Source organism: Sarcophilus harrisii, chromosome 2 (assembly GCF_902635505.1).
Source record: "Sarcophilus harrisii chromosome 2, mSarHar1.11, whole genome shotgun sequence".
Lineage (NCBI taxonomy): Eukaryota > Metazoa > Chordata > Mammalia > Dasyuromorphia > Dasyuridae > Sarcophilus > Sarcophilus harrisii.
The window spans coordinates 605,021,638-605,040,683 of NC_045427.1; the positions used below are offsets into that span (position 1 = coordinate 605,021,638).

A 19,046-nucleotide genomic window follows, 5' to 3' on the forward strand; every position below is an offset into this window, starting at 1 on the left:
TCTTTGTGTGATCTAAGACCCATGAGAGAGGAAGCTGTTGAGAATTAAATAATGTCTGGGATCACATATGAACTGAGCTTTAAGTTTAACAAGCAATTTCCTTTGAAGTAGGCAGTACCATTATTAATATTCCCATCTTATAAATGGGGAAACTGAGATACAGAGTTTTAAAGCTGATCTCCTGAGTTCACATTCAGTTTTTTTTCCAATCTGTCTCTCCAATAAAAGAAAATGCTCAAATAGGGGAAAAAGTCCCAATATGAAATCAAGTTAGGCTATCACTGAATTTACAAAGGATCCAGTTCTTTATCTTTTTCATTGTCTTTCCCCACCCAAGTCTCATAATTTTCATGTTCTTGTGCTGTTTATATTATTGCCATTGCTCCAGTGAGCCTTAGCATGCTCTCATGCTTTCATTGCATTTAAATTTTCCAGCCTCCCTTCTTCAAACAATCACTTAGGGCCTTCAAATGCAGAATTATTGGCTGAGAGAGCCATAGGGTTCATCTTGGGGCCTTAAGTTCAGGGCCTCAGGGCTCCATCTTGATTATCTTCAACTCCAGTGGAAAGAGTCCCATCAGTACATTACTGCCATTCATTCTTAATGCATTCTCCTTCATCTTTTGTTAGGCAAGCAAAAAATAAAGGGGGAAGATGACAGAAGGAGGAGTTGATGCTTTTTAAGAGCACTCTTATTTACATGCTTCCTCTACCCATCTCCCATTTAGCATTTCCAGCTGTGTCCAGCATGATGATGATGATGATGAAGAGCTGTAATCTAAAGTGAATAAGAGAGAGCATTGGAAAGTGAAGAAGACACAAGATAAAGAAAAGACTCAGATCTTATGAACAAATCATTTCTATCCTTCAGGCCTCAATTTCCTTATCTATAAATGAGGGAATTCAGAAGATCTCTAAAGTGCCTTCTAACTGCAAATCTAGCTTCTTCTGATACCTTTTCTCTATCTGTAAAGTATTATCAATGAATGTTTTCAATAGATCATTAAGTCTTAATCATTCCCTCCTTCCTATTGAATACTTATGATAAAGAACAGTTAAAGAAATTGGATCCACCAAGCAACCACATTGGACATGTTCCTGTTGCACTTTCTAGCTACAGTCCCCAACCTCCCTTTTGAGAAAAGGGAAATGTTTCATGAATACCTCTTAGGACCAACATTAGCCCAAGTTATGCTGCTTTTAAATGATGTTTTCATTTACACTATTATAGTCATTGTGTTTGTTTTTCTGGATCTGCTTACTTTGCTCCATATTATTTCATAGTCTTATGGAGTTTCTCTGAATTACTAATATACCATCTCCTGTAGTGCAATACCATTCCACTGCACTCTTAATATTCATAGATGATGAAGAATACAACCCATCTTCTGAGAGGTAATATGCTAAATATACAGAATAAGACATGCATTGGTGGACATAAGTAATGTGAGAATTGCTTTTGTTTAACTAAGTCTATTTGTCACTAGAATTTTATTCTCTCTTCATAATGTGAGTAGGAAGAAAACTTAAATGCTTGTTAATTGGAAAAAATAAAAATTTAAAAATATTCTCTTTTCACTCTATATACTATCCCACTTAGTAATCTAATTTCAATCATGAATTCAGTGATCATCTCTGTGTGGTGGATCCATATGCTCAGATGCAATTTCTTTCATGTTAGTCCCACATTACTGAGTTAGCCTTTTAGCACCTCAAAATGGGTCTCCTGTAGATGTCTCAAACTCAACATGTCCAAAATAGAACTTGTTAACTTTCCTCCCTATTTGTGGACTTTCTTGTTGCTTTTGAAAGTACCAACACATTCTGAGTTACCTAGGCTCACAATCTCAGTGTAACCTTGACTCCTCATTCACCCCACACATCTCATTGGTTGCCAAATCTTATCAATCCTACCTTTCTTAAATAGCTTACATATATATTTCTTTCTCTGTAATCATATAGCCACTATCTTAGGCCATGACTTTATCCCCTGTCATTTGGACTATTGAAGTGTCATGATAATTGGGCTTCCTGCCTGAAGTCTATCCCAATTCCTATATATCCTCTACTCAGCTGTCAAATTATTTTTTCTAAAAAGTGGAACTGACCATATCAAACTCTACTCAGTAAACTAAAATGGTTCCATTTTACTTCCAAGATTGAAACATGAAATCTTCCATTTGAAATTTAAAGCTCTTTATAAATTGTCTATTTCCTACCTTTCTTTGTTGTTACTCCTTTCTAGACATACTATGACCTGGAAATCCTATTTGCTGTTCTTTACATAGGAAACTCAAGCTTACTTATTTTTCCTTACACAAGACTCTCTTTATCTCATCTCCATGCCTTCGTGTTGATTGATCCCCATGTCTGATAGGCTCTCTCTTCTCTTTCTCACCTTTTTACCTTAGTTTCCTCGCCTTCCTTGAAGATGTAGCTTTAAACTTACCTAAAACTTCTCCAGTCAACGAATTCTCAGATAAACATGTGTGTGTGTGTGTGTGTGTGGGCATGCATTGTATGCATGTGTGTATATGTATATATATGTAGGCTAATCAAATTTCAATATAATTAGTTTATTTAATACATTTAAAATCATTATATTGAGAAATGGCCTATAACCTTTACCAACCTAAAAAGCCCCATGACATAAAAGAGCTTAAAATTCTCAATATTGTTTTCTAGTGCCTTCCCCTCTCTTATTACCTTCCACCTACTTTTTAACTATCTTGAATGTATCTAGTTATTTGCATGATGTCTCTCCCTTTAGAATTTGAACTCCTTGAGGGTATGGCTATTTTGCCTTTCTTTTTATTTCTATTGCTTAACTTAATGCCTGACATATAGAGTACACACTTAATAAATGCTTATTGATTACCACAATTTATTCAACCATTTTCATATTGATGAATACTCATTTTGTTTTCAATTTTACAAGCACAGAAAGAAAAAAAACTTACGGGATTCTTGTTTCTGTCTTTGACCTCCTTGGAATATATACCTAGGAGTGGAATCCTTGGTCAAAGGTATGAATATTTTTCCTAGAATAATTCTGAATTGTTCTAAGAACAATTGGAGTAATTCACAACTCCACCAACAATGAATTAGTGTACCTGTCTTCTTCTAACCTTGCCAACATTAACTGTTTTTGTTGTTTACCATCTTTACCACATAAGGTCTCTCTCTTTCTCTCTCTGTCTCTGTCTTTTTCTTTTTCTGATGCTTAGTCAATAAACATTTATCAAATTACTACTATGTTCTAAAATGTTAATATTACTGAGAATACAAAGAAAGAAGACAGTTCCTGCCTTCAAGGTCACGATCATATGGGGAGACAACATGCCCACATCTATATTTTATACATATGATATAGTAATATAATAATTAATTAATTAATATAATTAATTAAAATGGTCAGCTCTGGCCTTAAATACTTTTGAGCTGTGTGATCCTGGGCAAGCCTTTTTGCCTCAGTTTTCTCATCTATAAAATGACTTGGAAAAAAGAAATGACAAACTACCCCAATATCTTCACCAAGACACCCCCAAATGGGATCATGAAGAGATGGATACAACTGAAATGACTAAGCAACAACAATGTGTTGTTGAAAAACATACATATCTGTTTCATATATATGTACGTATGTATACATATAGTAAAGAGAAAGAGTCACAGAGAGAAAGAGAGAGAGCGACAGAGACACAGAGAGACTAAATTAGAGGTAATTACAGAGGGAAGACAGTATTTAAAGAGAACTGGAAAAAGTTTTTTGTAGAAGATGGAATTTTACCTAGAACTTGAGAGAAGGAATCTAGGAAAGTCAAGAGGCAAAGGTGGGGAAGGAGTGAATTATAGGCATGATAAATAGCCAGTGAAAATGCACTGAGTCAGGAGATAGGATTATTTCATGTGAAGAATCACAAGGAGGTCAGCATCATTGGATCATCAATGATCAATAACTATAAGTCATCATCACTATTTTGCAAATAAGAAAGTTGAGGCTTATAAAAGTGAAGTAACTTTCCAACATGACACAACTAATAAATGTAAAAGGTGAAATTCAAACTCAGGTCTTTAAGACTCCCAATACTAGCCAGGAATGAGTTGACATTTTGTGGTAATGATGGTAATGATGAAGCCATCCTTACACTTCCTGGATGAGTTTGGATACAAAAAGAAAAAGAAAAAAAACAAGGTTCAATTCAAAGCAATGGACCTGAAGAAATTGACCAGCTCTGCTTAGAGTACGTTTGATTATTTATTGGATTGGGATCAGATGATGCATAGTAAAAGCTCCTTGGGACATTACTCCAGGGGGCCTGGGAAAGTGGGAAGAAAGGGTGAAAAGTCTGTCCAACTCACTCCAACAGAAATGAATTATTTTCTGACAGTCCCATGGAATCCCCAATGAGCCTTCTCCCCTGGAGTCCTTGAAGAAACAAAAACCATATCAGACAACCTGTGGCTCCAATCCCACCTAAAGTCATCAGGCTGCTTCTTTACTTTCTTGGGGCTTGCTGAGGTGATAAATATAGATGGATAGTATTATCTCTCCTAAACCTCACCCTCCCTTCACTGATTCTGTTAGTGGCCTCAGTTCAATTAGTCTCCCATGATCAAAATGCTGGTGTTCCCTTTGATTCATCTTCCACCTTGCCTCTCACAGCCAAACGGACTCAGTTTATTAGTTGGATATGCCCGTGGAAACCCACAAGCCCATGCAGTTATCTGACTGCCAGTACTATTAGGCTCAGAGTTAATTAAGAAAAAACATTTATAATCTAAGGTTGGAATAAAAAGAGGAAAAGAGTTGAGTTTCATCTCAGAAAGGATATTTGCTTATTTACCTGCCTATTTAAGCATAGGAATATAACCTATTCCACCTACCCTGCAGTTTTTTGAGCCCTTAGGGCCCTTAGGCTGAGTTGAAAATATCCCCAGAGAGAATATCAGAGCAGAGAAAAGGCCTAACCCATTTGTGCTTCCTGTTTTCCTGTCTCCCTTTGAAAGTAAAACTTAATTACATAACTGTAAATACATACGCATTAGGTATGTTATATATACCCACACACGTATGGCACTACATATTTTATGAGACTATCCTGCTGATGATGCGCATTGAAAAGACTTGCTTACAGTCAACACCATTTTTGAATACAAATTCTTGATGGATTTCATTAGCTTGAACAGAATGGATCAATAAAAGCTCTGGAAGAGAGAAAAGCCTTGTGAGAAACATTTGCTTGCTGCTGAACAACCTTCCTTAAATGTTTCGGTCTAAATAATAAAAAATAATAGTAGCTAGCAATTATGTGATGCTCTAAAGTTTGCAAAGCTCTTTCCATAGGCTATCCCGTTTGATTGTTAATAATCCTAGGAGGTGCTATTGTGATCACCACTTTACAGATGAGAAAACTGAGGCAGCCAGAGGTTAAGTGACTTGCCCAGATAGTAAATGTTTAAGTCAGGATTTGAAATGAGACCTTTCGGACTCCAAATCCAACACTTTGCCATTTATCTGGACAGGACTCAGGGCACTCTCTTGGATATGAGCCTCCAGAAAATCTGACCCAGATTCAAGGCACTTTGTGACCCACTGATACAGAGAGTTATGTTCTCCCACAGACTGTGACATCACCAGTGGGTAAAGACACATATTTAGAGAATACATGAAACTAGGGGGTACACAGAGAGTGCATCCAGCATCCATATTGGGAATAGTTATATCCAAGGAACATGGATAAAAAAGCTATGTGCTAACAACTTATGTGGTCAAGCTCTGACACTGCAGGATTGTTTGTTGATCGCACAGTCATACATACTAATATTTGTATCCCCAGTGCCTAGGATAGTGCTTGGCATATAGTTAGCACTTCATAAATTATCTTTCTCTATATATCTGCAGGTCACACACATACATATATATGTCACTTGAAACCTGTCATCCATATCTATCTGTATCTGTATCTATTATCTATTACCTGTCAGATCTATCTCTATCTATGTGTTTACTTTTTTCTCTATCAATTGCCTGCATTCTATCTCTCTGTCATCTACCTCCATCCTCTATAGATATCACAGTGCTTTCTATTAAATTATTTTACTGAGCATGAAAATCTCTGCAGGACATCTGAGGGAAACTTTGTTTTCTGTTAGTATCTTCTAGGTTTCTATTCTACCAAACTATCTGCCAGGCCCTCAGCTCCCAGTTGCTAAAGTACAATGACTAGAAATTCTCTCATTGATGAAGATCGGCTTTATTCCATAGCTGAAGTAAAGAACCAGTAGCTAAGTAAGAGCAGTCAACAAAGAACAGTCAAAGTACTCCAGGTAAAGATCAGAGATTGAGAGCTAGGAAGCAGCCCAGATACCATCTCAACCAAAACTTAATTCCACAAATGAGAAAACTAAAGCTATGAGAGGTAAGGTGACTTGTCCAAAGCCATATAGAGTGTAAATGGTAGGTCCAGGACTCAATACCAAGTCCTCTGACTCCAAATCTGATCTTTTTCCAGTGTTCCATTTTACCTCCCTCAGAGGTTGTAGTTAGAATTTTTGGGAATTATTGAGATTTAGTAACACAGAGAATTTTTGACAGAGATTTTCAGAGAAATTAGCCATTAACCCCTAAAGTTTCCTAAATAGCAAGGGGATGATTTCCTTGTGTGGCTACTGCCTAGCCAATGGATATGAAGCAGGGGAAGTCTTCTTCTCTTAGAGATAACTTCAGATAGCTATTAGAGTCTAAAGTCTCTCTTTCTTTAGAGACTAGGAAAATAAAAGGTTTCTAAATAAGGAAATGACTTGGGAATTGTGGCCATAAAACTCAGCTTTATGTCAGATAAAAGTACAAAAGTAGTCCTCCAAACTCCAATCCACACTTTATTTTGGAAAGTAAGTTTTCTCACTGCCATCTCTATACAGATGACTTCTAAATCTATATATCATTCCTAACTTCTCAACTGCCAAAGGGATATCTCCACATGGCTGCCCTATTGAGATTTCAAACTCAACATGTTTAAAACTTACACTATTATCTTTCCCCTAAAACTTTGTCTCTCTTCACCATTGTATCAGTGACAGCAGGTCAAATCATTTTTCATGTTTAAAACATTGTTGTTACCTTTGACTTTACTTCTTCTATCTCACCTCTTGAATAGAAGAAGATTATTAGTTTGATTTTGTATGATGGTGATTCTAAGAACATGGTCCAAGGCAATTGTCTGACTCAGAGTTAGAAGTTCTATGCCAAAATTCTATTTAACTCCTTAGAAAGAAATTGCATCCTCAAAACACATTTTGGACCCTCAAAAACAATAACAATAACTACTACTACAAGAATGGGAGTCTCTGGAGTCTAGAATAATAAAATTTATTGTCTTCCAGGGTCCTCCCAATATACATACAAATTAAGTTTAATCAGAACAAAATCTAAGTGAAGAGGACAAGGTCATTGCTCTATATTATCTTAGGATCCATCTCTGTCTTCTGGGTATATAAGTTACAACATCAAAAACTCTTACTTTGGTGCTGTTTTCATTTTCTTTTGTTTTACCATAGCAGCCCAGGATATAAAAATCAAATAAGCCTGCTTTTCCTGCCCTTTCCTCCTTGGAAAACCAGAAAATAGAACTAAAGAGCCAGTTAAAAAAAAGAAAAGAAAAAGAAGAAGAAATACTGTAATATCTCCACTGACTTCCCAAAACATCCTTAATCCCCAGACAATTCTTCATGGGTTTGTGGAAACCAGACACCAGACAACAGCCTGGTAATGGTGAGTAGGGGGTCAGTCTGATAAGCCCTTTGTTTCTAAAAGTCTCTAGATCTGATTATTGTCACTAAAAGTATTGCTATATTTTACTAAACCGAATTAAGAAGCCATTTTTGATGGAAACAGCAAAGTGCTAATAGCAGGTCGTTATGACACTTTCAGAAAAGACGCCACAATCTGACAGATAGCAACTGGCTTGGATTTTCTGGTAAGTGGCTAAGTGCAGACCCTCACTGACAGGGAAGTCTAGGAAGAAGATGAGAAGAAAAAAGCATTACTGGGGATCGTTCTATATGCTATCTTTTAAATATAACTATAAATATCATCAATATCATAATAGGTACCAAGAATTTCACAAGGGTTACACTTAAGGATCCTAGATTTATTGATCAATGCAAATCATGTAAGACAATGACAAGAAAATGCAACATATAATAGGATCACAGATTTAAAACTGAAAGGGGCCTTCCAAGTCTCTTATTTTACAGTTGCAGAAAGGAAGTCCAGTGACAGTCAATGGCTTGCCTAAAGCCATGTGAATAAATGAAATATTATCATAGATTGTAAAAATTTACCCCCTTTCGAATATCTAGGAAAACAAAACTGTATTGGTCAGAATTATATACCAGAAACAATATTCTTTGTATATTAACAGATGTTAAACCTTTGTAATACTTTGAATTATCTTTGAAATATTTTTGAAAACTCAACATAAACTGGATTGCAACCAAAGCATTATCACTGAGAAAACAAAAACCTATTATATACGCCAGCTATAACAATGATCCACAAAAACATAAGAATGTTTTAATAGATATCACCACACCAAAGACTCATAATGTTCAAACTACACAGAATAAAAGCTCTCAATATGTAGAGATGTAATAGAAAAAATTAAAGCGACATGAGAACAATATGAAGAATAAAACCCCACCATCTTGACTGCAACTGGAATTGCACGGGAGATGTTTTTAGGAAGCCTATTGAAGATAATCCTGAATCCTAATAGATTATTTTATTATGAAAAGTAATCATTTTATATTCTTGTTGTTCAGTTGTTCATCTAGTCTGAGTCTACATGAACCCAAGGACTTTTTCTTGGAAAAAATATTAGAGTGGCTTGCCATTTCCTTCACCAGTATGTTCCCATTTTACAGATGAGAAACTAAAACAAATAGGGATTAAGTGACTAGAATCATGCAGCTATCAAATGTCTGAGACTGGATTTGAACTCAGGTCTTTCTGACTCCAGACCTGATGCACCATTCACTACTTGGCTGCCCCCCAAGCATTTTTTTTAAAGAATACCTTTTTAAATGTAAAAAATAATAGCCAGGACATTGACAAACCAGTACTGTTGAACTCCAACAAACATAGAGCTGAGAAAATAAAATGATAAGTATTGTAATAATAATAATAAATGAATTTATGGAATGCAAAATCCTTTATATATATATATATATATCATCTCATTCTTATTGCATAAAAAATCTGTGAGGTAAGTGCTATAGTTTTGTTATTGGGATAATAGGAGGAACAGTAGATCAAGTATTGCAATGGGAGTTGGAAAGACCTAAGTTCAAATTATGCTCTAGACACTTACTAAGCATTACTCTGGACAAATCACTAAACCTATAACCCCCTCAGTTTCTTAATTTGTAAAATGAAAATAATAATAGTACAAATTAGATAATAATTATAAAATTCTTTGCAGATCTTAAAGCACTAAGTAAATGTAAACTACTACTAGTGGTAGTTCCATTTTACAAATGAGAAAACTGAGACTGAGAGAAGTTAATTGATTTGCCCAAGATGACATTACTAAGTGTCTAAAGTAAAATTTAAAACCAGGCTCCCAACTTCAAGACCATCTACTCTATCTCACAGTCTTTAACATTAGTTAGAAATGCAAACCAACTTGTATTGTTTTTTCTAACGAACTTTTAAAATATGAAAGTTGAAAACCCTCTCAACTGGCAGTCAGAAACAAGAAGCCATACTAAACTTAAGGTGGGATATTAGACAAATCACCCAACTCCATACATCTTAGTTTCTTTGGGTCTATACATGCCTCCTAATATCCAATAGTTTCAAGGATCAGATCCTCTCTCTTGCTTCCCTATAAATGATCAAACTATCACCAAAATCCATTACTACTGATATCCAACTGCCTCTGTATTCCAATTCTCTGTTAACTAACAGAGGTATTCAGAATCACTGAGAACCTAGGAATTTTGTTTCTTCTCCCAATTGTATTTTTTCAATGAAGTTTAGTCATAGATTATGAATGAAACTTCTCCCAAATGCCCAAAAAGTTCATGTGGAATTCTCGGTCTGTCATGTTCTCCCATTCTTTAAACCTATTTCTGTATAGTTCTCACAAGCTTAAATAGACAAAAGAAAAGATGGAGGAATACTATACTATTTAAAGGAAAGCAACTTACATTCCTTTCTTTGACTTGACCTGTAAAATCTACCTTATTAGGGTTTTTTGAAATTAGGAGAGAAAGGAAGGGCGGGGGAAGTGGAGAGAGACAGAGAAAGAGACAGAGACAGAGAGTTAGAGAGAATATACATAAAGTGTATTTAAAGGAGCTATATGTACCTCTCAGACATAGTTGTTCCAGTCATCAGAAAAATGCACTGAATAGTGGAACAGGGATAATTCTTTAGACTTTCTGACATTCTGGGTAAGAGTCAATGTAGCATAAGGTGATAGTTCTCAAAGTGTGATACAGAGACATCTGGAGATCTCTAAGATGAGTTTGTAAGGTTGAAACTATTCTCATATTAGGATGTTTTTATTTTTGAAATGGTTATTAACTTCTGAGATCATAAATATCAATAGATACTATATATCAACAAAAGTTCTTTGGGAATTCTCAGTAAGTTTTAAGAGTATAAAAGATTCTTGAGACCAAAAAGTTGAGCACCTACAGGAAAGAATTTGGAGTCATGAAGGCCTGCATTTGAATCCCTCTTCTGGCATTTAGTGGCTGTTTGATGCTGGGCAAGTTACTTCTATATCCTAGGTTTCAGTTTCTTCATCAACAAAATGGGTTTTTTAAACTCAGAGATCTCTAAGGTTTCTGCCAGTTCTAAAGCTGATCCTAAGTTAAGATGCTTAAGAAAGCATCTTTCTGATTATGAATTCCATTTCTGGCATGGCTGAATAAGGGGAAAGGAGATGGCCTGGAGAGTAGACATAAGAATTCTAGTCCCTAAAAAGGCTACTTTTCACTATAAATAAATTAATCAATGGCAGTTCTGGCTTATCAATCAGCCTCCTGTGAGTTTGGTTCTGGTTCAATTCCCTAAAACCCCAAATGAACTCATAAAATTGAATTCCTATAGTTGCTTAAGTTGAGACAAACCAATCTTACACCAGTGGTGACACTGAGACCTAGCCATCCAAAGTCCTGTTTGAAAAAGGCAGCTGACTTCTAATTTCAATTCAATTGAGTGAGTATTTAGCACCTACTTTCTGTAGGACACCATGCCAGACTGTGGGGGAAAAAACAAAAGTATGTAAAATAGTATATGACTCTCCAACCATAATCTGAAGGAGGCTATCTAGTAGAAAAAATAAAATGTTATGCAGATAGATATAAAACTAAATAGAATTCCACAATTTCAGAATTGGAATGGACCACAGCAGCATTATGTTATCACCCAGTCCCTGATTAAAGACTCCCTAGTAGGGGAGCCTCTCACTATTTCCCAAGACAGACCATTTTATGCTGTTTTATTCATTGCAAGATCTTTCCTTGCTTTGAACCAAAGTCTATCTTTAGACAGATTCTATTGATTACTCTGAGTTCTCCTTCCTGGAAGAAAAATGTAGTTATCCCTTCTACCTCATGGGGGTTAGGATTTTGGTATCCCTGTGATCTGGAAAACATGTAAAAATTTTTGACCCTCCATATCAGAGAAAAAGTCTGAATTTTTACTCTTTCTTTTATGAAGTGGTCACATTACCTTTTATGAAGTTTTTACATTATCATATAAAATTTGGGTTGATATTATACAATACTATACATATATTATATGTCTTTCTGAGTTTTTAAACTTTTTCTGTGTCTTCTGCTGGTCTTCTCGTATCTTCTAAAGTTTTCACAAAACTCCCCCCAAACTCCCATTTAATTTCTTATTTCAACCCTCAATATATTGAAATTCTGATGGGGAAAGTTGCAATGTGGACGGGATAGTTGTAAACCCAATTTCCTTCCCATAAGAGCTACCCAAATATCTTAAGATACTTATCACATCTCCTCTGCTTCTCTTTATCTGACTAAAAAGCCTCATTTCCTGCAACCAATCTATATAGGACACACTTCAATTTTTCTCATCTTTCTGATCATCTTTTGACACACTTTAGTTTTTCAATATTTTTGCTAAAACGTGCTACCTTTAGGTGAATGTAACGTTCCAGATGGGATCCATCTGTACTAGACAAAGGATTCTTAAACTTTTCTTGTGACATGGACCCCTCTGGCAAGCTGATGAATGCTGTAGACCCCTTCTTAAAATAAGGGTTTTAAATTTATAAAATAAAATAAATAGTATTGTAAAAGAAACCAAGTATGATGAAACATAGTAATCTAATTTTATTTTTTAAACTCATGGACTCTAGATTAAGAAACCTTGCCCTAGACATTAGGGACTATGAATATAGTCTTAAATCATATGACTGTTTTTGCATTTGATCACCTGCTATTGACATAATAAGTTTTCAGTCCTTTGGACCCTTACTATTTTCATGGAAAGTTTATCTAAATAAATAAAATGAGAGAGATAAAAAAAACCCAATATGATGGTTCTGAGGAAGAAGATGCTATTTCTGGAGAGAAAGAACAGAAAAAGGAAATAGAGCTAGTTTTAAGGTCATTGTCTTGAAGGAAAGATAGAATCTAAAATGGGCAGAAATAATAGGATCTGGGATTTTTAAATACAGGGGAATAAACACATAAATCAGAAAGAGGACTCGATGCTAAAAATATTGCTCAAGGGCAGTACTTACAAGGTCCATCTGCTGGTCCATAGTTGAGAAAAAGGACTCCAATGATAATCAAGACACCAGTTCTCCAGGCTACCTTACGGAGGAGCTGAATATTCTTCACTCCTCTCTTCTGCATATTATGAAATGTAAGACCCACTGAAGTGCCAAGAATGAAGACAAACCTGGGATTAAGAAGGATATTTGTTAGGGTGCAGCTTTATTTATCAGAATGTACCCATGGGCCATCTTACTATGGATACCCAAAGCCAACAGTGTTCTATCTCCTGGTCAAACAGAGTATGTGTAAAGAAAGAATACTACTCCATGGGACTCAAGGCTGCATAGATTGAACAAACTATGCTTGCCATACTTATTATCAAACCACATTTCCTGTCACTTCAGTGCAAAGAACACAAAACATGGACTTGGGGGACCTGAATTCTAATCTTAGTTCTGACCCTTACTAGATGTGTGACCTTGGATAAGTCACTCAGCTCTTGAAATCTTGAAATTTCTCATCTATAAAATAAGGTTAGACAATGAACTCTAAGATTCCTTCCTGTAAGAGTCTCTTACTCTAAGATTTTATTATTTTAAGATGCTCTATAATTTAAAATTCTGTGATTCTGAGATTCTAGGGTCCTGAGAACTCATACAAATTCATGGAGTTTTTGCCTTTGATTCATTCATTACATTGCTTGGATGGACCCAGACATTAAACATTTAATAGCCAATCTTCTAGGAGGAAGGGCAGGAAAATCTCAGATATTCTATTATATCATCTAATGGATCAATTCAACTGTCATAGAGAAAGGCAGTATGTTAACCCTTTTAGAATCTAAAAGCATAGACTTGTAAAGGACATAATTTCTTTACTTATCTGGGTGATAACTGGTTTTTGGTGGTGGTGGTGGTGGGTTTTTTTTTCAGAGGCAATTGGGGTTAAGTGATTTGCCCAGAGGTCACACAGCTAGGAAGTGTTAAGTGTCTGAGGTTAAATTTGAACTCAGGTCTTCCTGATTTCAGGGCTGGTGCTTTATCCACTGCACCACCTAGCTGCCCCAATAATGGTTTTTAAAAATTTTTCCCCTTCCCCTTTCTGATACCTTTCCCTAATTCTCCCTTCCAGTTTCTTTTCCATCTTCTTAAATCCAATACAGAATGAGTATTAGAATATTAGAGCTGGAAGGAACCTTTAAACATAATCCAATCCAACTTCTTCATTTTGCAACTCCTTTCATTGTGCCTTTCATATAGAAAATTCTTAATAAGTGCTTTTTTATTCACTTATTCATTTTCCAGATGAAGGAACTCACTACCTCCTGTGGCAACCCATCCCACTTTTGTGACATTCTGATAATTAGGAACTTCCCCTTACCTCGAGTCTAAATCTTCTTCTCTAGAGCTTCTATTGTTCCAAGCTTGAGTCCATGGAATCAATTAAAACAAACCTAATTTTTCTACACTCCTTAAAAACAAGTAATCTGCTCTCCAACACATACACACACACACACATTCCTCTTCTTCAAGCAAAAAAGCTTCCAGTTTCTCCACTAACATAGAGGCTAAATTGTTTTGCCTGAAGTGTTATAGTTAGTACACAGATATGAAAAGATGCTGTTCATGTCATCAGACTTCCTGCCACTCATGGTGAATCAAGACACATTTGAGGAAAAGGACATCCCAATAATTGGAGGTTTTCAAGGAAAAGATTTTAGGAGTTAACATATATTGATACATAGCAGTCAAAGTGAGTTCAAATAAAAGAGAGATAATATACCATAACCTAACATTCTACAGAGAAAGTTAGGCCATATGAGATATGAAACTCTCAAGCATGAAATTCTGAAGATTAAAACAAAAAATGTGGATAAAAATGGGGAAGCTATTGGACGAAATCATCAGGATGCATAGGGAAGTCGACAACTAACTTGGATTTTAAAATATATGCATAAAAAGGAAAGGTAAAAAAATAAAAGATGAATATAAAAGTGCAATAAGGATTTATAAGAATGTTGTTAAATGAGTGCTAAAACTCAATATAATCTAAGGCTCGTGATATAAATTAAGGCTAACAAAAGGAGTTTTTTATTTAAGTTGGAAGAAAAAAGAAGATCAGGGAAAGGATAAATTCCACTACTCAGGGTAGATGGGATAATGATAATGTATGATGGGTAGAAGGCAAAGTTACTTAACTGTCTATATTTTTCTATAGTTCAACCTAGGAAATTGCCTTCAGGTTAGGAAGGAGAGAACAGATATATGATTAATTGAGAATTGAAACTGATGATGCAAAGGGTGATAGTAAAAGAACAATCAGCTGCCTTTCATGCAGAAGTGTACTGGATCCAAGTCAAACTGCCTCTTAAGAACTGATTGTTAAATTTTCAATATGAGCCTTTACACCACAGAAATCACCAAATGCTACAAATCAGGACATGATTTACTGCTTTATTGTTAGTTGTGTAGACTTAAGACAGTAAGGGGAAAATGCTAATAATGCACATTAAGCTTAAAATGTGCTATGGATACAATTTTCCTTCAGAAAGTGAGTCATTAAACATTTACCAGCATTTGCCTGCCTTGATGAGATGAATTCGTGTTACCAACAACGGACAAGGCACATCTCTGGGTTCTGAAAGAACATGGAAATGTGAATGCTGAAGGGTAATAAGCAATCTTTGGAACCTCTTGGGGAATAGAACAAGTAATGCAAAAAAGATGGATTATTCTTGTCCTAATTTAAAAAAAAAACATGAAGAGAATAGAGTATGTGAACTTTATTTTTGATTATTCACAAAATCCTATAATTTGTTATGAAAAGATATTTTCTAATCAATTAGGAAAGTAGTGGTCACTAAGGGCCAGTGTCGTTTTGTTAAGAAGCCATTTCATTTGGACAGGTTTATTAGACTGGTAGATGTAGAGCATACAGTAGACATAGTTTATTTAGATTTTATTTAACAAAGCCCTGACAAAATCTCTCACTGCAATCCTTATGGGCAAGGCAGAGAAATTTTGCTTAGGTGATAGTAAAATTAGGTAAATTCAGAATTAATGATCATTAATGTATAAATTTCATTTTGAAAAGAGGTGACCTAGGGATATGACCTCAGCCTGTACAGCTCCACAATTGGTCCTTCCAAAAAGAATCTAACCAGAGTAAAACAATGGATCGGAACTAACAATAATAATCCATCAAATTTACATAGCACTTCAAGATTTCTAAACAACAACAACAAAACCTTTATATATTATTTCACTTATACCTTACAACAGTCTTGGGAGACAGGTGCTATAGATATCATTACAACAATTTTACAGATGAAAATACTGAGGTTCAGTGAGGTAGAGTGACTTTCTCATGGTCACCTAACTAATAGGTATTTTTAAAACAACATTTTATTTTTCCCCAGTTACATGTTAAGACAATTTTAGCATTCATTTTAAAAGATTTTTGAGTTCCAAATGTTCTCCCTCCCTCCCTCCTCCTTCCCTGAGAAGATAAGCAATTAGATATATTATACATGTTCATTCATACAAGACAAATTCCTATACTGGTCATGTTATGAAAGAGGACACATCCAAAGGGGTTTTGAAAAATATGAAAAATACAAAAATGAAAAATATTATGCATTGATCTACATTTAGATTTTATCAGTTCTTTCTCTTGAGATGATAATATTTTTATCTTGAGTCCTTTGGAACTGTCTGGGATCATTGTCTTGCTGAAAATAGCTGTCATTTATATTGTACAGTTTTGATGTTGCAATGCATATTTTCCTGGTTCTGTTTATTTCACTTTGAATCAGTTTATAATCTTTACAAGATTTTTTTTCTAAAATCAACCTATTCATCATTTCTTACAAAACAGTAATATTCCATTTTGATCATATACTACAACTAGTTCAGCTTTCCCCCAATTGATGGGTGTTTTCTCAATTTTGAATTCTTTACCACTACAAAAAAAAAGAGCTGCTTTAAATGTGTTTATACAGATAGTGGTATTGATAGACCAAAAGAAAGGGTAGATACTTTATGCCTTTGGGCATAGTTCCAAATCATTCTCTGGAATAGTTGGGTCACTAACTAATATTATAGGTAGATCTAAATCCAAGTCTAGCATTCCCTGTCCTGAAATGTAAGTCCCATATTTACATATACACACAGTTTAAAAATCAATAAAATAGAATAGGTATGGCTAATACAAAACAAAAGCTGTGAGAAAGAGATCTAAGAGAATATAAGTTTAGTGAGTCAAACTGACATGGCAATCAAAAAATATATTTGATCTTAGATTGTCTAAAGAGTGGCACAGTGTCCCAAATAAGAGATAAGAAAACCCCACTATATTTTACTCTATTCAGACCATATCTTGAGTGCTGTATTCAGCTTGTGGCATTACACTGTATCATGAGATATATTGGCAAGCTGGGGGTTATACTGACAATAGGCAAGCAGAATAGTGGACTTTCACATATGAGAATTAGTTTAAAAAATGGAAATCTTTAACCTGGCTAAGAGATGATTTAGAGTAGGGGAAGGGAAAAGAGAAATGTTAATCTTCCATAATTATTATTTCCACAATTATGTAATAATTATTTTATTTAATGTTCCATAATTATTTACATATTTAATTATATGGAAGATGTTTTATACTTATTCTACTTGTTTCAGAAGGCAGAACTCGTGGCAAAGAGAGAAAGTTGCAGAAAGAGGTAGTGGATACCATCTCTATAGAAGACTTTAGCTGAGGTTGTATGAGCACTTATCAAGGAGATTGTAGAAGTGATCTTTATTTGATTTGAACTAGATGGCTTTGGAGATGTGACCCTCCCCTAATTCTGAGACTCTGTGAATTAAAGACTTAGGCTCAGCAAACTTCCATTTGCTCTCCCCCGTCCACCTACCTATTTTCTTTCTTTTCTTTTATTTTCATCTTCCTTTGTTTCTTTCCATCTCAGTTTCTCTCTCCTTCTTTCATTCTCTGTCTGTGCCTGTCTGTCTCTGTCTCTCTCTCCCTCAAAGGTTGCCCTTTAGAGGGTAGTTTATTTCGACCTCCTTACTTTAAGTAAGCAAGTTTTAATCTATCTTGTACACTCCTGAAATCTATGTCTTGATGTTAATGGGTTGTAAAGTGGGTAATAATTTTCTTAGTGACCTCTTCAATCAGATTAGATCATATTATCGACCACGCTGTTTGTTTTATAACCACAGTCACATTGGGGAGCAACAGCTTCTGCAAGTTGCACATTTGTAAGTGCCCATTAAGGGGAAGGATGACAGGTCGGCATATTTGGCATATGTTTGTTTGTTGTGTTGTTTTTTTTTAAATCATTCTTCCTGCCTTGCCTGCCGCTGCTCCTTTCCCTCCAATCCCCACCTCCCTGACTGGTGGTTTTCCCATCTGCATCTTGAAGATATCCTTTCACATGCTTCTGCATCCTCAAGGGGTTGTAAACAACATCTGTGTGGTGGGAGGACAGAGCAAGGCCAAATTTCGCAAGGGATTTCAGGCAGAAAGGTGGGCCCCAGATTGTACTGTCTTTTTTACTTCTGGGATCCAGGACCACTCATCTTGGACCATAACACTTGAGTCTGGCCTGGTCTCTTGAGTCAGCTTGAAGCCTCTGTCCCATGCTTCTGAGTGCTTGAATATAATCAGTATTCAACATGGCCTTAGAAATTCCTTTGCAATTATGTATTGCTGATGGAGTTGTGAATTGATTTGATGAATTGATTCTATAAAGCAGTTTGGAGTAATACTAGAAATGTTATTTAACTATAAAGATTCTTTACCTCAAAGTTACCATTACTGAAGCCCAAGGAAATAAAAGACAGAAACAAAGGCCTTTAGATACAAAAAAAAATATTTATAGCATCATGTTTGGGGGGAAAAAACAAACAAACAAATCAGTGATCAGTTGAGGAATGACTTAGACAAATTGTAACATATGAACATAATAGAATATTACTATCCCATAAGAAACTAAGAATGTGAGTATGAAGAATTCAGAAAAAATTGGGTAAAGCTATATGAACTGATACAAAGCAAAATAAAAAGAAACAGGAGGTCAAAGACTATGTTGACTACCAAAAAGTAAAGGAAATGAATACTGGAAGTTATTAGGACTCTGATCAATGTAACAAATATTCCTAACTCCATAAGACAGAGAGTAAAATACATTTCCCTCCCTCTCTTCCAATATCTAGGCTACATATTAGTGTGTGCACAGATTTTTTCCCAAAATTGGGTTCTCTGTTCTGAACACAATA

The 19,046-nt window shown here is 35.3% G+C and overlaps 1 protein-coding gene across 1 annotated transcript in view; it reads right to left on the reverse strand.

Moving 5' to 3' along the window:
- Positions 1-19,046, reverse strand: part of LOC100926947 (heparan-alpha-glucosaminide N-acetyltransferase-like) — a 150,289-nt gene that overhangs the window by 122,409 nt on the left and 8,834 nt on the right. The window contains exon 5 of the mRNA XM_031949371.1: positions 12,792-12,952. Coding sequence (XP_031805231.1) covers positions 12,792-12,952 — 161 coding nt within the window. The remainder of the gene's footprint in view (positions 1-12,791; positions 12,953-19,046) is intronic.